Here is a 16,190-nt window from a genome sequence, read left to right on the forward strand (position 1 = left end):
TGACGCGCGGGCACACACACACACACACACACACACGCAGGGCTCAGGTCAGGGCCTTGGTTCACACGGCGGCTTTATTCGGGGGGGGGGGGGTGTGGGGGCAGGGCTGCTACACGCCAGGCGCTCGGTGCAGGAACTTCTTCACCCACAGGTACGCGGTGGCCGCACACAGCCCGTACCTGCAGTGCGACACGAGTGGTCAGCCAGGCCTCTGGCGGCTGGGGCAGGGCGGGGCTGGGCAGGGGGCGCTCACCAGGTCACGATGTACTGCAGGTGCTCGTTCCGCAGGGTGACTCGGGTCTGCCCGCCGATGGGCCCCCCAGGGATGGTGCTCTCTGCAGGAACAGGCACGCTGCTGCCCTGCACCCCCCCCCCACGTGGGCAGACCCGGGCTGGGTGGCCTCAACCTACTGAAGTCCGCGTCAATGAACACGGGCTCCGAGCCCGCGGCCCTGGCCATGGCCTCCAGGTCCCGGTAGTGCCAGTGGTTCCTCTCGGGGTTGTTCTCAGGGACGAAGGGCTTCCTGGTCTCCGTCAGCCTCACCATCCCCACCAGGTCGACCTCGCCCTCCACCTGCAGGGCAGCAAGAGCCGAGTGGGCAGCAGGCCAGGGCCGGGACGACCGAGGAGACCGGGGGAGGGCAGGGCCAGAGCTGTGGCCGCTTACTTGGCCTTTCTGCCGGGTGTCCGGGTTCAGCCTCCTCCGGGGGACGAATCCCCTGTTCACCAGGATGGTGACCCTAGAGGTGGGCGGGGAAGGGTCCTTGAGGAAGATCCGGGTGAAGGTGTCCAGCCTAGACAGACTGGGTGGCCAGCTAGGCGTCCCCAGCCGTCACCAGGGCCTGGGGTGGCCGGAGCCCCCTTCACTTCCGCCTGCCCCCCTGCAGGCACAGCTGGGGCTGCCACGCACCCTCCCCCTTCAGGGAGCTCCAGGCAGTGTAAACCAGGGTTGCTTAGCTGGTGGGGGCCATCGACCTGCACGGCGGGGGCGGGGAAGGAGGCAGGGAATCCCGTGTGCACCTGCCCACTGCTCACCCCAGGTCCGTGCAGTGGAAAGGGGTGACCACGTAGGCCCCGCTCTCGGTGGAGGAGGAGATCCGGCCGGCCTCCCGGGCCTCGCGGGCAGGGTCCACCATGGTCCGCGGCATCATGTACAGTTCCTTGGAGTGGTCAAAGTGGCCCCTGACCTTCACTGGCCTGTACTCCAGGCCTCTCAGTTCCATGGGACTACACGGAGACAGGGGGTGCAGGCTGGCACAGAGCAGCCCGGGCGGCCCGGGAGTGTGGGTCTGCAGCCCAGGCCAGCGTCCTGCACAGCTGATGGACGCACGCTGCGTGCTGATGTGTAACCACGCGGGCGCGCTCTCCAATGACAACGACCCACCCCCCCACCCCCAATCACTGCGCACGGAGAGGAGCCGGTGCCGGGCAGTCCTGTCCACGACCAGCCCAGCAGGGGGCGGCCACACTCACTCGGCCGGCAGCGGGATGGGCTCGGCCATCACTCTGGACTCCAGCTCCTCGATCAGTTTCAGCTTCCACTGGCGGCGCCGGACCTGCCGAGGACACCCGGCCTGAGCCCCAGACCACGGTCGTGCGGCCCGGAGCCGTCCCGCCGGGCCCTCCTCACCTGCCACGTCCCCAGGCCGAAGGACCCCTCCTCACCTGCCACGTCCCCAGGCCGAAGGCAGTCACGGGGATGAGCAGCAGCAGCCACTGCAGGAGGCGGTCGTCCTCTGCTTTGGAGGCCGGCGCGTCCGCCGCGGAGCTGCCGCACCTGCTCGGCCTCCCGGCCGCCCCTGCCGCGGGGTCAGACAGAACCGGGGCGCTAACTCAGGCCAGCGACGCTGCCAGGGACAGCGGGGCGCAGACCTCAACAGCCCTAACCTGTGGGGGTCCAGCAGGCAGCACCCGCGCCCGGCCCACGCACACACCCGGGGCGCGTTTGGTGGCCGGTGCCATGGCCCTGGGTAGCTCCCGGAGCCGCCCCAAGCCTTGCACCCAGAAATGCAGGCCTTCACGCACGCACTCGCCAAGTGGCTTGGCCGGGCCGCGGGCTCCGTGTGCACCCGGGGCGGTGGTACCCAGAGGGCACGCGCGGGGGTGGTGGGTGGTCCCGACGGCGGGCCTGGGGTCGCCGGGCTCCGTGCGCGCTGCGGCGATTGCAGCCGCTGAGCTCACAAACGCACGGCGCCGGCTTCCCGCTTCGGCCAGCAGCGACACCGTCCAGCCGGGTTCCCACGACACCCCCTCGGGGCCGCGCCGAGTCCCCCTCACCTGGGCACGGCAGGACCCCCGGGGCGCTCCTCCAGTAGGCGGTGGCGGGGGCCTGCGGGGACGGGGGGCGGCGGCTGAGCCCCGGGGCCGCTCCCACCCTCCCTCGCCCCGCCCGGCCCCGGCGCCCCGCGCTCACCCGCCCCGCGCACGCCGCGCGCAGCAGCGGCCCCAGGCCCACCGCGCGCAGCCCCAGCCGACTCGCCGCCGCCATCGCACCGGCGGCCTGCGGGAGCTTCCGGGGCGGAGGGCAACTGCTTCCGGGTCGGCCCGCGGCCCGCCCCCCGCACGCGGCGCGCGCCTGCGATGGACGCGCTGCCGGCCGAGGTGCGGGCGTTCCTGTGCGAGCACCCGAGCCTGCGGCTGCTGCCCGGCGCCCGCAAGGTCCGGGAGGCGGGGAGGGCCGGGGCGCGGGCACGGGCGCGGGCGCGGCGGGGGCGCAGGGCGCCGACCTCTGGCCGTCCCGCCGCAGGTGAAGTGCGCGCTGACCGGCCACGAGCTGCCCTGCCGGCTGCCCGAGCTGCAGGTCTACACCCGCGGCAGGAAGTACCAGCGGCTGGCGCGCGCCTCCCCCGCCTTCGACTACGCCGAGTTCGAGCCTCACATCGTGCCCAGCACCAAGAGCCCGTGGGTGGCCCCGGGGCCGGGACGGGAGCGCCCTGCCTGAGCGCGGGGCGGCACAGGGTGGGGGTCGCGGCTGTTTCTGTGAGTGGGCCGGAGGGGAGCGGGTGGTGGCGAAGGCCCGGGCCCGGCTTCCGCTGGCCCGCCTGGGTCGGCGGGTCTGCGCCCGGGCTGCTGGTCGGCGCTGACCGCCCCCTGCCCCGCCCCGCAGGCGCCAGCTGTTCTGCAAGCTCACCCTGCGGCACCTCAACAGGTGCCCCGAGCACGTGCTGAGGCACACCCGCGGCCGCCGCTTCCAGCGAGCCCTGCGCCGGTGTAAGTCGCCCCGCGCCCGGGCGGGAGGACGGCCCGACCCCAGACCCGGTCGGCGTGAGCTTCGGGAGGGCTCCCGGGGGCTCTGGGAGGCCGGAGGGGACAGCGCACCCGGCAGGCAGAGGAGGAGGGGGCCTTGACGGTCTGAGGATGGGGTGGGGGCGCCCAGGACGAGGGGCTGGGGCTGGGGGAGAGCTGCACACGGCGTCAGCTCGCGCTTAGAGCCGTGTTCTGGGAGTGGGGGTTACAGGGCAGCAGGAGAGAGGTCTTCATCTGCTGGTTCACTCCCTAGATGGCCACAATGGCCAGCGCTGGGCAGGCCAGGAGCCTCCTCCGGGTCTCCCACGCGGGCGCAGGGGCCCAGGGACTTGGGCCGTCCCCCACTGCTTTCCCAGGCCACAGCAGAGAGTGGAGCAGCCGGGACTCGAACCGGCGCCCACATGGGATGCGGGCACTGCAGGCGGCGGCTTCGGCCCCAAGTGTGAATGTCTGGTTTCCTGCCGGAGACAGGAAGTGGTGAATTGGGGTTTGCCTTGAATGTGTTAAAGTGGGTGAGGAAGGGCGGCTCTTGGGTGAGGCACCTGGGAGGGCCCAGAGGGGACAGCGCGGTGGCCACGAGGCTTCACGGCGTGGAAGCCGCAGGAAGGGGGTGCGGCCCCCCCCCACTCGGGGCTGGGAGTTACGGGGGGTGTGGCTGTGCCCTCCTGCCCCGGGTGGGCGCAGACTCGGGTTTGGGGCGGGAAGATGAGGACAGGGGCCTGAGGCTGCTGGCGCGGGCCAGACCCCTGGCCTGGCAGGGATCCGAGCCAGGAGAGCTGGCTGTGGGCAGGGCCGGGGGATGTCTCCTGTGAGGCCGCGGTTTTGGTGATGGATTGCGGAGCTGGCCGGGAAGCAGCGAGGCTCCGTGAGGGCGGCCTCGGGGCTGGGCACGGTGGAGACACCTGTGTGGGTTCCTGTAGTGATGGGAGTGGGCGGCCACATCAGAGGCCAGGAGGCAGGGGCCATGGGGACAGTGGGAGGTGGTGGGCCCCATCCTGGGAGCGAGCGGCGTGTGACGGCAGGGTGAGTGCCGACAGCCCAGCTCTCAGAGAAGGCGGGGACAGTGGGCTCAGCAAGGACCCTGCGGCCAGCTGCAGTGAGCCCCCGGCCTGGCCGGCACTGAGCCTCGCTGGGCCCCGCCTGCTCACGGCCGTCCAGCCTGGCGCACGCACGCAGGCGGGGGGCGGGAGGGTAGCGGTGCACGGCCGTGTCTCCCAGATGCAGAGTGCCAGGAGCGAGGCGAGGAGTATGTCCCCGCCTGCCTGCTGCAGCGGCGACGGCGCAGGGACCAGCTGCACGGCGACGGGCCGCCTGCCCCTCAGCACGCCTTCTGGGAGCCCGCGTCCGGGGACGAGGAGGGCGCCGCGAGTGACGACAGCATGACAGACCTGTACCCGCGTGAGTGTCCCTGACCCTCCCGTCCTGGCGGCTGCTCCCCGCGCAGCACTGGGTGAACCACAGCCGGACGTCTGCTTGCAGCCGAGCTGTTCACCAGGAAGGCCCCGGGAGCGACCGAGAGCGGGGACGGTGCCGATGGCGTCCTGACAGATGAAGAGGACGCGAGGCCGGGGCGCCCGGGAGACGGGGAGGAGCCGGGCGCGGCCCAGAAGCCGGCGCCGCAGCACCGGAAGGTGAGCTCTGCGGGTTCTCCAGAGGCCAGCCGACCCCGAGATGTCCCCAGCGCCACGGCCGCGGCTGCTCCGTGGGAGCGGGCATTGGGCCAGGCCTGCCCCTTGGCGTCCACCTTGGGACCACGGCGGCTGGGGCGGGGGTCTCCCTGTGGAGTCGAGCTGCCTGCGAGCTGGCCGTGGGGAGCGGCGGTAACCCCCTCTCTGCTTGCGCTACAGAGGCAGCTGGGCTCCCTAAGGAAGACGACCGGGCGTCCCCGCGGCAAGCCGAAGCGCTTTGGCTCCTGCAAGCAGTCGGGTCCCTGAGGCTGAGCGGCGCTTCGCCGGCCCCCACGCCCGGGAAGCGGCGGGACTCCGAGGGCAGAACCCCGTCTGACTGTGGCTGAGGGTCAGCAGCTCACCGTGGCATCCTGGGGCCCGGCCGGGCTGGACACCACCATAGGATCACAGTGCATACCACAAATGCCATTATTTATTTTGATGTTTTCCAAAAATCAAAACGTTTTCAAACACAACTAAGATATAAAATACAGCATAAAATGAGATTTATACCTATTTCCCACATAAAGCAAAAGTTTTCAGAAATTGTTTTGCCAAAACCAACTAGATCTCTCCTCTCCCGCCAGCGAAGGCGTCCCCCTCGGCTCGGCGTCAGGCCAGAGGACACCGGGACCCCACTGGGGCTGGCCGTGCCTCCCACCCACCACAGCCAGCGAAGCTGCCTGGGCTGCGTGTCATCTGAGGGGTTGTGTGCACACAGCCCTGCGAGGTTGGAACACTGCACCCCCGTGTGGGACCATGGGGCAGGAGCCCCCGTGGCCAGCAGCCGCCCTGGGCTGTGGCTGGACGCGAGGTGGGGTGTCGAGACCACGCGCCGGGGTGCAGGCTGCAGAGCCAGTGGGGCGAGGGGAAGGCAGTGGAGTGGCTCGGGACACCCCGGCAGCCCGGGGACACGCAGGGGTGCAGAGCCGCGCTGCAGACGAGTGGAAACAAGCAACGACACCCCCAGAAAGAAACACAGGATAAGGCAATGTTAGAAAACTTTAAATACAGGGTCAAGATCAAACCGGTAAGGCATCACAAATTTAAGAAATAATTTGGCTGCATTCAGCGTAGCGAGCGGACAGTCTGGGCGAGCGACAGAACGGGGTGAGGGCGAGTGCGAGGTGGCGCCGGCCCAGGGTCTTGGCGCTGCACACCCCACACCCGTCCCCAAGGAGCCGGCCAGGCTGGCCTGTGGGCAGGGGGCAGCAGCCCGCCCACACCTGGGCCAGCTGGCGTCCCGGCGAGGACTTGTACCACCCCAGCAGCCTCGGGGCCTCCTAATACTGTGTCATCCTTTGGCTTTGGGGTCCCTGTGGTGGTTGCAGTGCCACAGCACGGGGCAGAGCCAGCGGTAAAGCCCCCGACTTGAAGCCAGCCAGTGTGGCATTGGCTGGGCCGTCCCAGGTCGTGTAGTAGTTTGAGCTAACAATGTAAACTTAAAGTGAGACCGCTCTGAATGACAGTACAGCGTAGAGGCCAGCCCCCAGAAACCCAGCAACCGGACCGAGGCCACAGCCGGCAGGGCCGCCCCCGGGACCTGGCCACCGGCCCGCGGGCACTGAGTGGTCGAGACCGGCTGTGGTTCCCGAGCAGGTCTGGCCATCGGGTTTCAGGTGTCTGCAAATAAAGTTCTCGAAACATCTGTGCCTTTACCAAGGGGTGGGGGAGAGGACACGAACGCTGGCCACTGGCGACGCCACCCTGAGCCAGTCCTCGGCAGCCAGTGCTGGCCAGGCAGGGCAGGGCCCGGTCCTGTTACCACTCTTTCTTCTTCTCATCCATGGAGACGCCGCCGGGGCCCAGGGCCACCACCAGGAGCAGGCCTCCGATCACCGACATGGTCTGGAAGAAGTCGTACTTGAGGAAGTCGTGCATGGGCTTGTAGACTGGAATGGTCCAGAAGGCGTTGAAATACACGTTGATGGCGAACAGCCAGACGACCAGGGTCAGGGCAGCCAGCTTGGTCTTAAAGCCGATGGCCACCAGGATCATCAGCGCCGTGCCCACGATGTTCTGGACGACCTGCAGGGGCGAGGGGGAGAGCGCGAGCCGTGCTCCAGCAAGTGCCCGCCAGGCTGGGGCGGCAGCCACGCGTGGGGAGGTGCGGTGCCGTGGAGCCAGCCCCGGCCCTGACCGTGCCAGGCTGAGGGTCCCCGCTGCGAGCTCCGAGCTCCGCGTGTGTCCTCACCCTCCCCTCCCACCCATCCCACGGTGCAGGCACGGCCCAGGCTCCAGCCAGCTCGCGGGCCGTGCCTGGAGGCTGCTGGGGGTCTGCCCTGACACCTGGCACACGACAAAGGCAGAGAGGAGTTGCGGAAGCCGGGCAGCCCAGCGTCCTCCTGAGGAGGCAGCTTGCTGCGGGCGGCACGCGGGCGGGCGGGCGGGCGGGCGGCTACTCACGGAGAAGAAGCTGGCGTCGAAGTGCAGCAGGGTCATGAACATCAGCACCAGCAGGACCCTGCCCCCCAGCTGCATGTACTGCTTCGGGGAGCTCTCGCGCATGGTGGGGACGCCCGCAAACATGCTCTTCCCCTCGGAGCGGGACTCCGCCAGGAGCAGCAGCAAGCCGCCTCCCAGGGCCAGGTTCCTGAGGGACAGAAGGGCCGGCTGGACGCGAACGCCCCCGCGCCCGATCACGAGATCCGAGCAGCCCACCCCCCACCACCGCGGCCAGGCGGGCCTGCGCCCGAGCATGGGACCGGGATTCGGCAGTGAACCCACCCAGCTCGAGGGGCGGAGGGTCTTCCCTGGGCCCGGGGCTGCTTCAGTCAGCCACTCAGACCCTTGAGACTCGGGCGAGGCCAGGACTCGGGCGAGGGAGGCCCGGCCACCCAGCACCTGTTTCCAGGAGGTGCTGTTTGAGCCACAGGGCCCTGCTCGGCCCTGCTCGGCGGAGGGTCCGAGTTAGCGATACAGGGAGTGAACACTCACCAACCAGGACGCACCTACCTCATCAGAAACTTCAAGTCCCATAAAATGCTGTAGGCAATGGTCTGAGGGCGAGAGAGAGGAGTCAGCACTTTCCAGAAAAGTCTACAGAATTCACTACAGCCCTGGGCGGTGTTTCCGACAGAAGGGGACAGAGTACACAGGCGTCCTAGGACTTCGGGGCAGTGAGCAGCTCGGGGCTGCGGGCCGGCGTGGTCAGGGGGTGCCCAGTGCTCCAGAGCACAGGGTGGTTCCAAGACGCCAACGTGGCCACAGGGCCACGGGAGCACTGCCTCGCCGCAAGGGTGGGGCTAACGGGCCCCTGCGGCGGCCCAGGGAAGCAGCAAAGGGGCACAGAGCCAGGCCTGCTGGGGCCAGCCTCCGGTGAGGAGCGACCCGCCGGAGAAGGGGCTGCCCGGGGGGGAGACACACGAGGCTGAGGGTGGGCGCTGCACCCTCACAGGCCCTGGCTCAGAGAGCAGAGGAGCGCGCCCGCCGGTGCCGGTACCTGCAGCGCGATGATCCCGAACAGCCCGAAGCAGGCGTACTGCACGAAGTTCCGGCTCAGCACCAGGACGCAGCCAGCTGCAGAGGAGGGGCGGGGTCAGCGGACGGCGCGGAGCCACCCCTGGGGACGCCACGGCAGAGGTGGCCTGGCCGAGCAGTCACCCTCCTAGGGTGCCAGTGCCTCTCGGGTCCCCTCTGCTCTGCCCTGGAGGCCTCGGGGCAGGCTGCAAAGGTCAGACCCCTTCCTCGCCCCGTGGCCGGGACCCCTGCACCGGGAGCGGCCTCTGGTCTGGTCTAAGGCGCTCGCTCCCTCCGCAGCCCCCGTCCTGGGTGCCTGGCGCCCCCCTGCCCACCTGCCTCCGCTGTGGACTCACGTGGAGACCACACGCCCTGAAGCAAGGAGGCGGGCACCGAGCCCGGCCGGCCCTGGGCCCCGCACTCACCCAGCTGCCCCAGCAGGTTGAGGAACACGAAGGACGAGGCCAGCAGGTAGCCGCAGCTCCACGTGCTGTCGATGTAGTCGCGCTGCTCGCTCCACTGGAACCACATGCGGACGCCGTCCTCCAGGAAGGTGCTGATCAGGCAGAGCCGCGCCACGTGCGGCAGGTACTGCTTCGTGACGCGGAGGAACTGCGGGGCCACACACGGCCCGGTCACGGGCTGGGCCCAGACCAGCGGCCGGCGCACAGGGCAGCTGCTGCTCCTGCCCAGGGTGGAGCCCCGCCCCGCCCCGCCAATCCAGGCCCCGATCCCCAGGTGAACGACGGCCCTGTGCTCTTCTGCCGTCCATGCGGGAGGAAGGTGCAAGGGGCAGCTGCAGCTGTGGAAGGCAGCGCTGCCCACGGCCCCCGGCGGCCGGGTCGGGGGCTGCGCCTCGCACCGCTGGCACGCGGGCTGCTCGCTGCTGCGGGGGCCGTGGGGCAGCATCCCTGGCCTCCCCTCACCAGATGCCACGAGCACCAGAGGGCGGCACCAAAGTGCTTCCCAACCCCGCCACACGTGCCCCCTGCTCCAGCCCTAAGCACGGAAGGGGCATACGGGAGCGCAGAGGGGAGGGATCCTCTGCATGCCCCCACCCAAGGCCTGCACCTCCCAGCCTCCAGGGACTTCTGGAGCCACTGCAGATAGAACAAGAGGCCCTCAGGCAACAGCCAGGGCCCGGGGCCACAGGGCCAGCAGAGCCCTGGGGGAAGCCCAGCCTGCCACAGGGGCATCTGCAGGCCCTAAGCAGGGGCCCCTCAGGAAAGCTCGGGACCACACCCCTGCAACAGTCGTGAGCACACCTGAAATCCACACAGCTAATGGCCAGCAAATTAGCGAGGGGATGGACAACCGGACAGCAGTGAAATATGCGCGCGAGGTCACCAGCGTGCAACTCCCTCCCGGGCAAGGTAAGCCCAGCCTGCAAGGCCGCCCGGCTTCTGGCCCAGCTCCCTGCTAATGCACCGGGGAAGCAGAGGAAGACCGCCCAAGGGCTTAGGCCCCTGCCGCCCCTGCCGGAGACCAGGGTGCAGTCCCTGGCTCCTGACTTCAGCCCGCTCCAGCCCTGGCTGCGGCTGCCACTGGGGGAGTGAACCAGCGGAGGGGAGAATTCTCCCTGCGCTGCGCCCTGTGAGACGCCCGGTGTGAGGCGTCAGCTGCACCTGCGCTTCTCTCCGCCCACTCTTCAAAACGACACAGTGAGGGAAGCCTCCGATAACGGCTGGCGGGTTCTCGGGAGACAGATCCAGCCCCCACCCGGCGTGACGTGCGGGCACGGGTCTAAGGGGCACGGCGGGACAGTCCGGGGCCGGTGGCTGCACGAGCCCCCGGGCTCACTGAACCCACGGCTGCAGCGAACACAGACGCTGTGTGTGAGAGGGTGGCACGTCTTCACCATTTTTAAAAGATGTGGCCGTGGCCGCCCCGGGTGTCCCCGCCAGCCTTACAGCCTGCAGGTGCGCAGTGGGGTGGCACCGGGGGAGGACGGGGTCACAGGCATGAGGTGCGCAGTGGGGTGGCACCGGGGGAGGACGGGGTCACAGGCATGAGGTGCGCAGCGGGGTGGCACCGGGGGAGGATGGGGTCACAGGCATGAGGTGCGCAGTGGGGTGGCACCGGGGGAGGACGGGGTCACAGGCATGAGGTGCGCAGCGGGGTGGCACCGGGGGAGGACGGGGTCACAGGCCCTGAGCTCTCTCCAAACCTGCCGAGTCCAGCGGCCAGGGCTGATTCCGCCCGCGTTTACTCAACCCTTGGCCCCCAGGGAGGTGATGGCAAAGGCCACGGTGAGGGACAGGCAGACCGCAGAGAATCAGGGTAGCGGGTTTGGAAGACAACACCCAGGCTGAGGCGCAGCGGGGGGAGCCGCAGCACCCCACGTGGGCACTCATCTGGGTCCCGGCTGTTCCTTCCGATCCAGCTCTGCTGTGGCCTGGGGAAGCAGGGGAGTGGCCCGAGTGTGGGGCCCTGCACCCGCGTGGGAGACCCGGAAGAAGCTCCTGGCTCCTGGCTTCAGCCTGGCCCACCCCCGGCTGCTGTGGCGACCTGGGGAGTGAACCAGCAGACAGAAGATCTGTCTGCCCCCACCCTGCACAGTAAATAAATAAATAAATCAGAATAGCCTGGTATGGCCAAGGACGTCTCTGTGCCCTGCAAATCCGAGACTCCTTTCACGCAACTTGAACAGCCCAAACGCTGTGAGCAGACAAAGAGGGAAGGGAAATTAAAGAAAAACCCGGTTCCCAGTTGTGCCAAGTGAACCAGGAGCCCCGTGGAAAACACTCCAGAGGCAGGAAGCCCACACCTGGCGGCTGCCGCCCCGCCCCCACCTCATGGGCCGCCCAGCAACGGAGTCGCCACCCGTGCCATCAGGACCCGCGGCACCCCACTCGGCACGCGCTCCTGGACCCACCTTCCCAGCGGAGCAGCCCTGGCAGTGGGGACCCTGCGCCTCGCCTGACCCAGGGAGGGGGCTCCACAGAGGCCGAGCGGGGGCCCTGCGCCTCGTCTGACCCAGGGAGGGGGCTCCAGAGGCCGAGCGGGGGCCCTGCACCTCGCCTGACCCAGGGAGGGGGCTCCACAGAGGCTGAGCGGGGGCCCTGCGCCTCGTCTGACCCAGGGAGGGGGCTCCACAGAGGCCGAGCGGGCCCTGCGCCTCGTCTGACCCAGGGAGGGGGCTCCAGAGGCCGAGCGGGCCCTGCGCCTCGCCTGACCCGGGGAGGGGGCTCCACAGAGGCCGAGCGGGCCCTGCGCCTCGCCTGACCCGGGGAGGGGGCTCCAGAGGCCGAGCGGGGGCCCTGCACCTCGCCTGACCCAGGGAGGGGGCTCCACAGAGGCCGAGCGGGCCCTGCGCCTCGCCTGACCCGGGGAGGGGGCTCCAGAGGCCGAGCGGGGGCCCTGCGCCTCGCCTGACCCAGGGAGGGGGCTCCAGAGGCCGAGCGGGGACCCTGCGCCTCGCCTGACCCAGGGAGGGGGCTCCAGAGGCCGAGCGGGGGCCCTGCGCCTCGCCTGACCCAGGGAGGGGGCTCCAGAGGCCGAGCGGGGGCCCTGCGCCTCGCCTGACCCAGGGAGGGGGCTCCACAAAGGCCGAGCGGGCCCTGCGCCTCGCCTGACCCGGGGAGGGGGCGCGCAGCCTTCTGCAGGGGCCTGTGCCCCTCGGCATGGACCCCAGGGCAGCAGAGGCCACAGCAGACAGCAGAGGTGTTCTGACTTGCCCCCAAATGACAGCCGGGAGCCGCCCGCCTGGGCCGCGGCTGTGGTCGAGCCCTCCCTGCGCCAAGGCCCTCGTGGGCTGTGTGCACGCCCGCGAGAGCCAGGCCGTGTTTAGCGGCCGTCTCCGTCTCGATGACTCGGCTGCGCTTAATTGGAGTGTCTGGCTGAAGAGGATTAGAGAGCGAGAGCGAGCGAGAGCGAGCGCGGAGGGTGGGCAGCCCGGGCCTGCCTTCCGTGCAGCCGAGGCAGGAGGCACGCGCCGCCTCCCTGCCCCACATCCTCTCCTGAGTGGACGTGAGAGAAGCCGCGTTTAGGAAGAGGCCCAGACCCGAGGACACCCTACTCTTAACGCAGGTGCTGGTCACGACTGCCCAGAGGGGCCACTGCCGTCAGGAAGGCGTCCCAGAGCCGTGTCCCCGGCACAGCAGAGAAGACCACACGGGCCACGGGCCACGGGCCTGAGGGGGCTCACTGGCCACGTCAGAGCACGCAGCACAGGGCCCTGAGGCTGTCGCCTCCCTAGAGCCTGGACATGGGCCTGGCTGGCTGGCAGGGAGGCGCCACAGCTGGCTCATCACGACTTTTCCTGGTCGTGACACGGGCCACGGGCAGGGGCGGCAGCCAAGTGACAGAGACATCCAGAGAGCTGACGTCCTAAGGGGGACCGGTCTAGACACACTCAAACCCAGCCCGAGACGTGACCCGGACACAGGGACCCCACGGCACCCACGCCCCACAGGAGGGGACCCCATGGCACCCACGCCCCACAGGAGGGGACCCCACGGCACCCATGCCCCACAGGAGGGGACACGGGGACCCCACGCCCCACAGGAGGGGACCCCATGGCACCCACGCCCCACAGGAGGGGACACGGGGACCCCACGGCACCCACGCCCCACAGGAGGGGACACGGGGACCCCACGCCCCATAGGAGGGGACCCCACGGCACCCACGCCCCACAGGAGGGGACACGGGGACCCCACGGCACCCACGCCCCACAGGAGGGGACATGGGGACCCCACGGCACCCACGCCCCACAGGAGGGGACACGGGGACCCCACGCCCCACAGGAGGGGACACGGGGACCCCACGGCACCCACGCCCCACAGGAGGGGACCTTCCTTGCAGTCAGGACAAACAGCAAAAAGCAACCTGCACCTCCTGGCCGCTAACTCCAAGGAAGCAGGCAGGTCAGACGTCCCTGGTCACCAAGACCGCGGCTGCCCTGGCCAAGGGTCCAGCCAAGTCCACAGGCAGCCCCGGGCGCGTGGAGTGACTGTCCCCGGAGGAGGCGGAGACGGCGGCAGAGTGCGGTGACTCACCGCGACTGCACACTTCCTGCGAGGCTCCCTCCGGCCGGCGCCCGTGGGTCCCACTGCACCCAAGGGGCAGGGGCAGTGCTGACCGCCCCAGAGCTGGAGAGGCGAGCCTGGCTCTCCCTCCTGGAAACCCGTGTGCGGTCGAGGCTGGCCACAGCGTGCCCCAGCTTAGCCTCACCAGCCACACTTCCTCCCTGTCACCGTCCCCGCTGCCCAGGGGGCCGCACCCGAGCCCCCCAAAAGCGCAGCAGCCCCCTGCTTCCCCGCCCCACCCCTTCACGACGCGAGCAGGAAGCCCCTGCAGGGGACCGGCAGCGCTCACCATCACCAGTGCCCCGCCCACGCCAGTCGGCCCAGACAGGACGCTCATCGCCAGCCCACTAACACCCGTGGGTGCAGGTGCCCTCCCAGGGCGGCCAGGCCAGGGCCAGGGCCAGCTCTGCCACGGCGGTGCCGGCGAGGTGTGGCCAGGGTCAGGCTCAGGGCTCATCCCCAGCTCCTGGGTGCCCTTGGCTCTGCCACCTGGAAGAACAGGTGCAAACGCCAAAGGCCATGGCGTGTAAGGCCACGGGCGGCTTGTCCGTCACCCCGGTGGCGAGCAATCAGGCAGAAGCCACGAAGGGCCGGCTGACGTTATCTGGACCACTGCGCTCGCTCACCAGCGCTTCCGGCCCCTGCCGGCCTGGCTCCCACGGCTCCCCCGCGGCGCACGCTCAGCACTGCCCCCACGGCCGGGCTTCCTGGAGCAGACGGGCACTGTCCCTGGCCGCGGGCAAGGAGCTCGATGCCAGGGGCAGAGAGGAGACTGCTGGCCCTGCCACACCGCTGTGCCCCGGGGAAGGTGGCAGCACGCCAGGCAGGGAGGAAGCCGGGACGCCGCCGCCAGGGCCAACCTGCCACGGCCCAGGCCGTGTCACAAATGTCAGGGGCCGGCACCCCTCGGGCTCACTCTGCACGGTGCAGGCTCACGGTCACCCAGCCCGTCCTGGGACCAGGAACGTGGGCGTGCCGCCTCAGCGGACCGGTGGCCGCGCCCACGATCCCCACCACCCGCACGCCGGCCCCCTCCCCACGGCAGCCTGGCTGCAGCTCTCGGAAGCTGCCCGGTGGGCTGTGCCCGGCACCTGCCCGAGCCCCTGGGGGCGGGGACGTCCCCTGGCGCCTACAGCGTCACTGCCGTGTCACTCACGGCCCCTGCCCACTCCACCACGCTGGGGTCTGCGCTGGCCCCGTGCCGGCAGAGGAGCTGGGGGGACCCGCGCCGTGCAGGGCGCCGGCTGTGCGGCCCGTGGCCCCAGGCAAGTCCAGGGGTGACAGGAGTCGCCCCCGAGCCCCCGGAAGCCGGCTTTTCACGGCAGACGAACCAGGACGCGGGGAGAGACGGCCAGGTCCGCGCCCGCCGCTCGGCGCCCAAAGGAGCCGGTGACTTCCGAGAGCCGCTGGCAGCTGGACCAGCGACGGTTTATCTAGATTTGGTTATGAAATTCACTTGCAACACCGGGGTTTGCCGGGCTGCGTGAGCCTGTGTGGCGCTCGTTAAAGGAGCCACCTCCTGAAGAAATAAAAACCAGGTCACCAAAACCCCCGCCGATGCAGGGCGACCCGCGGGCTCCGAGAGCCCTGGACACGGACGGGCAAGGTCCACGGGCTCCCCGTGGTCAAACACCGCAGAGAGAGAGCTCCCGTCTCGGCTAAGACTTCTCCCCCAGCACCGGGCTCGCCAACCTCGGCGCCCGGCGGAACCCGGAGAGCCGGCCGGGCGCTCACCCCCATCACCCATCGCTTGGTCAAAAAAAAAAAAAAAAAGCCCCACGAGCCGCGCCAGCCAAGGCCTCCAAGTTTGATTACTCAACACACCACCCCCATAAAAATTAAAGACTGCGAGCGTCTACAACTCCGCCAGAGCCGCACACACGTTAGCTGCCCCAAGACAAGGATCTGGTGCCCGCGGGGGCCGCGGGGACTTGCGGACCTAACGGGAGCCTTGTGGGCGGCCCCATCCTCCGGGGCTGAGCCGGCGCCCTCGGCGCGCCCGGGGCAGGCGGACCCGGGCCGGCCGCCCTCCGCCCGCGCTGCGCCCACGCCCTCCCGGCCAGCGCGGGCAGAGTCCGCGGGGCCCCGCGAGCCCCGCACACCTGGAAGCGGGCAGCGCGGCCGGGCGCCCCTCCTCGGGGGGACCCCCCGGCCCCAGGGACCACCAGGCCCCCACCCGCCGCCAGGGGCGCCCCGCGGAGCGCAGGCCGCGCGGGGACCACCCGCAGTCCAGGCCGTGGGGGCGCTCGCCCCGGCCCCCCAGGCGCCCCGGGAGCTCGGGCGGCCGCTCCAGGGCCGGGGCTGCCCCGCCGGCGGGGGTCAGGGCGCCCAGCGGGCCCGGGCGTCCGGGCGGGGGCGGCCGACGCCCCAGCGGGGCCGGGAGGCCCGGAGGCCCTCGGGGGGCGGCCCAGGCCCCTCGGGGCGCCCTGCAGGCCGGGCCGGCTCCGGGGCGCGGCGGGCGGCCTGCGCGGGGGCCCGGGCGGGGGTGGGCGGCGCGGCGGGCCCGCAGGCCGCACCTGGTCGGCGAAGTCCTCGGCCGTGCCCATCAGGTCGTTCTGGCCCATGGCGGCGGCGGCGGCGGCGGCGGCGGCGGCGGCGGCGGCGGCGGGGGACTCGGCTGGCTCGCTCGCTCGCCCTCGGCGCCCGCGCCCGCGCCCGCTGCGGCCTCCACAGGAAGTGCCCAGCGGCCGGCCTCGCTGCTCGGCGGCGGCGGCTCCAGCGGCTGCCACGTAGGCCAAGCCTTAAAGGGGCCGCGCGCCGCTCGGACACGCCCCGCCGCGCCTTAAAGGGG

At 70.5% G+C, this 16,190-nt stretch overlaps 3 protein-coding genes across 5 annotated transcripts; 1 reads left to right on the forward strand and 2 right to left on the reverse strand.

Annotated features, from left to right (window-relative positions):
- Positions 1–55: 55 nt before the first annotated feature.
- SURF1 (SURF1 cytochrome c oxidase assembly factor) lies at positions 56–2,544 on the reverse strand. Of its 3 annotated transcripts, none has more exons than XM_070058595.1 (9): positions 2,414–2,544; positions 2,278–2,329; positions 1,631–1,799; positions 1,474–1,556; positions 1,036–1,227; positions 668–740; positions 412–574; positions 254–335; positions 56–179 (listed from the first exon to the last, which is right to left on the reverse strand). In XM_070058595.1, exons 4-9 carry the CDS (start codon positions 1,500–1,502, stop codon positions 110–112), a joined length of 609 nt encoding a protein of 202 aa, XP_069914696.1. In that variant the 5' UTR covers positions 1,503–1,556; positions 1,631–1,799; positions 2,278–2,329; positions 2,414–2,544; the 3' UTR covers positions 56–109. The 3 variants fall into 3 exon arrangements, with proteins under 3 accessions (XP_069914696.1, XP_069914703.1, XP_069914708.1); XM_070058602.1 differs by having other exon boundaries at positions 1,666–1,799; positions 2,414–2,501; XM_070058607.1 differs by lacking the exon at positions 2,278–2,329 and having other exon boundaries at positions 1,666–1,799; positions 2,414–2,510.
- SURF2 (surfeit 2) lies at positions 2,532–6,417 on the forward strand. The gene is made up of 6 exons (XM_070058638.1): positions 2,532–2,658; positions 2,747–2,901; positions 3,107–3,210; positions 4,465–4,644; positions 4,726–4,877; positions 5,094–6,417. Exons 1-6 carry the CDS (start codon positions 2,581–2,583, stop codon positions 5,178–5,180), a joined length of 756 nt encoding a protein of 251 aa, XP_069914739.1. The 5' UTR covers positions 2,532–2,580; the 3' UTR covers positions 5,181–6,417.
- On the reverse strand, positions 5,903–16,114 carry SURF4 (surfeit 4). The gene is made up of 6 exons (XM_070058612.1): positions 15,916–16,114; positions 8,798–8,984; positions 8,356–8,432; positions 7,869–7,912; positions 7,320–7,506; positions 5,903–6,941 (listed from the first exon to the last, which is right to left on the reverse strand). The coding sequence occupies exons 1-6, from the start codon at positions 15,961–15,963 to the stop codon at positions 6,675–6,677; spliced, it is 810 nt and encodes a 269-aa protein (XP_069914713.1). The 5' UTR covers positions 15,964–16,114; the 3' UTR covers positions 5,903–6,674.
- Between the last annotated feature and the right edge of the window lie 76 nt (positions 16,115–16,190).

Source organism: Oryctolagus cuniculus, chromosome 1, assembly GCF_964237555.1.
Source record: "Oryctolagus cuniculus chromosome 1, mOryCun1.1, whole genome shotgun sequence".
NCBI classification, from domain to species: domain Eukaryota; kingdom Metazoa; phylum Chordata; class Mammalia; order Lagomorpha; family Leporidae; genus Oryctolagus; species Oryctolagus cuniculus.

Excerpts from the sequence above, each read along its gene's own strand:
- SURF1 (XM_070058602.1), bottom strand. The coding sequence starts at position 2,488 with ATGGCGGCGGCGAGTCGGCTGGGGCTGCGCGCGGTGGGCCTGGGGCCG. Across the intron at positions 2,330-2,413 it reads GCGCGGCGTGCGCGGGGCGG|GCCCCCGCCACCGCCTACTG; the intron begins GTGAGCGCGGGG and ends CCGTCCCCGCAG. Across the intron at positions 336-411 it reads GTTCATTGACGCGGACTTCA|AGAGCACCATCCCTGGGGGG; the intron begins GTAGGTTGAGGC and ends CTGTTCCTGCAG.
- SURF2 (XM_070058638.1), top strand. The coding sequence starts at position 2,581 with ATGGACGCGCTGCCGGCCGAGGTGCGGGCGTTCCTGTGCGAGCACCCG. Across the intron at positions 2,659-2,746 it reads TGCTGCCCGGCGCCCGCAAG|GTGAAGTGCGCGCTGACCGG; the intron begins GTCCGGGAGGCG and ends GTCCCGCCGCAG. Across the intron at positions 4,645-4,725 it reads CATGACAGACCTGTACCCGC|CCGAGCTGTTCACCAGGAAG; the intron begins GTGAGTGTCCCT and ends GTCTGCTTGCAG.
- SURF4 (XM_070058612.1), bottom strand. The coding sequence starts at position 15,963 with ATGGGCCAGAACGACCTGATGGGCACGGCCGAGGACTTCGCCGACCAG. Across the intron at positions 8,985-15,915 it reads CCGAGGACTTCGCCGACCAG|TTCCTCCGCGTCACGAAGCA; the intron begins GTGCGGCCTGCG and ends GTGGCCCCGCAG. Across the intron at positions 6,942-7,319 it reads TCGACGCCAGCTTCTTCTCC|GTCGTCCAGAACATCGTGGG; the intron begins GTGAGTAGCCGC and ends TCGCCCCTGCAG.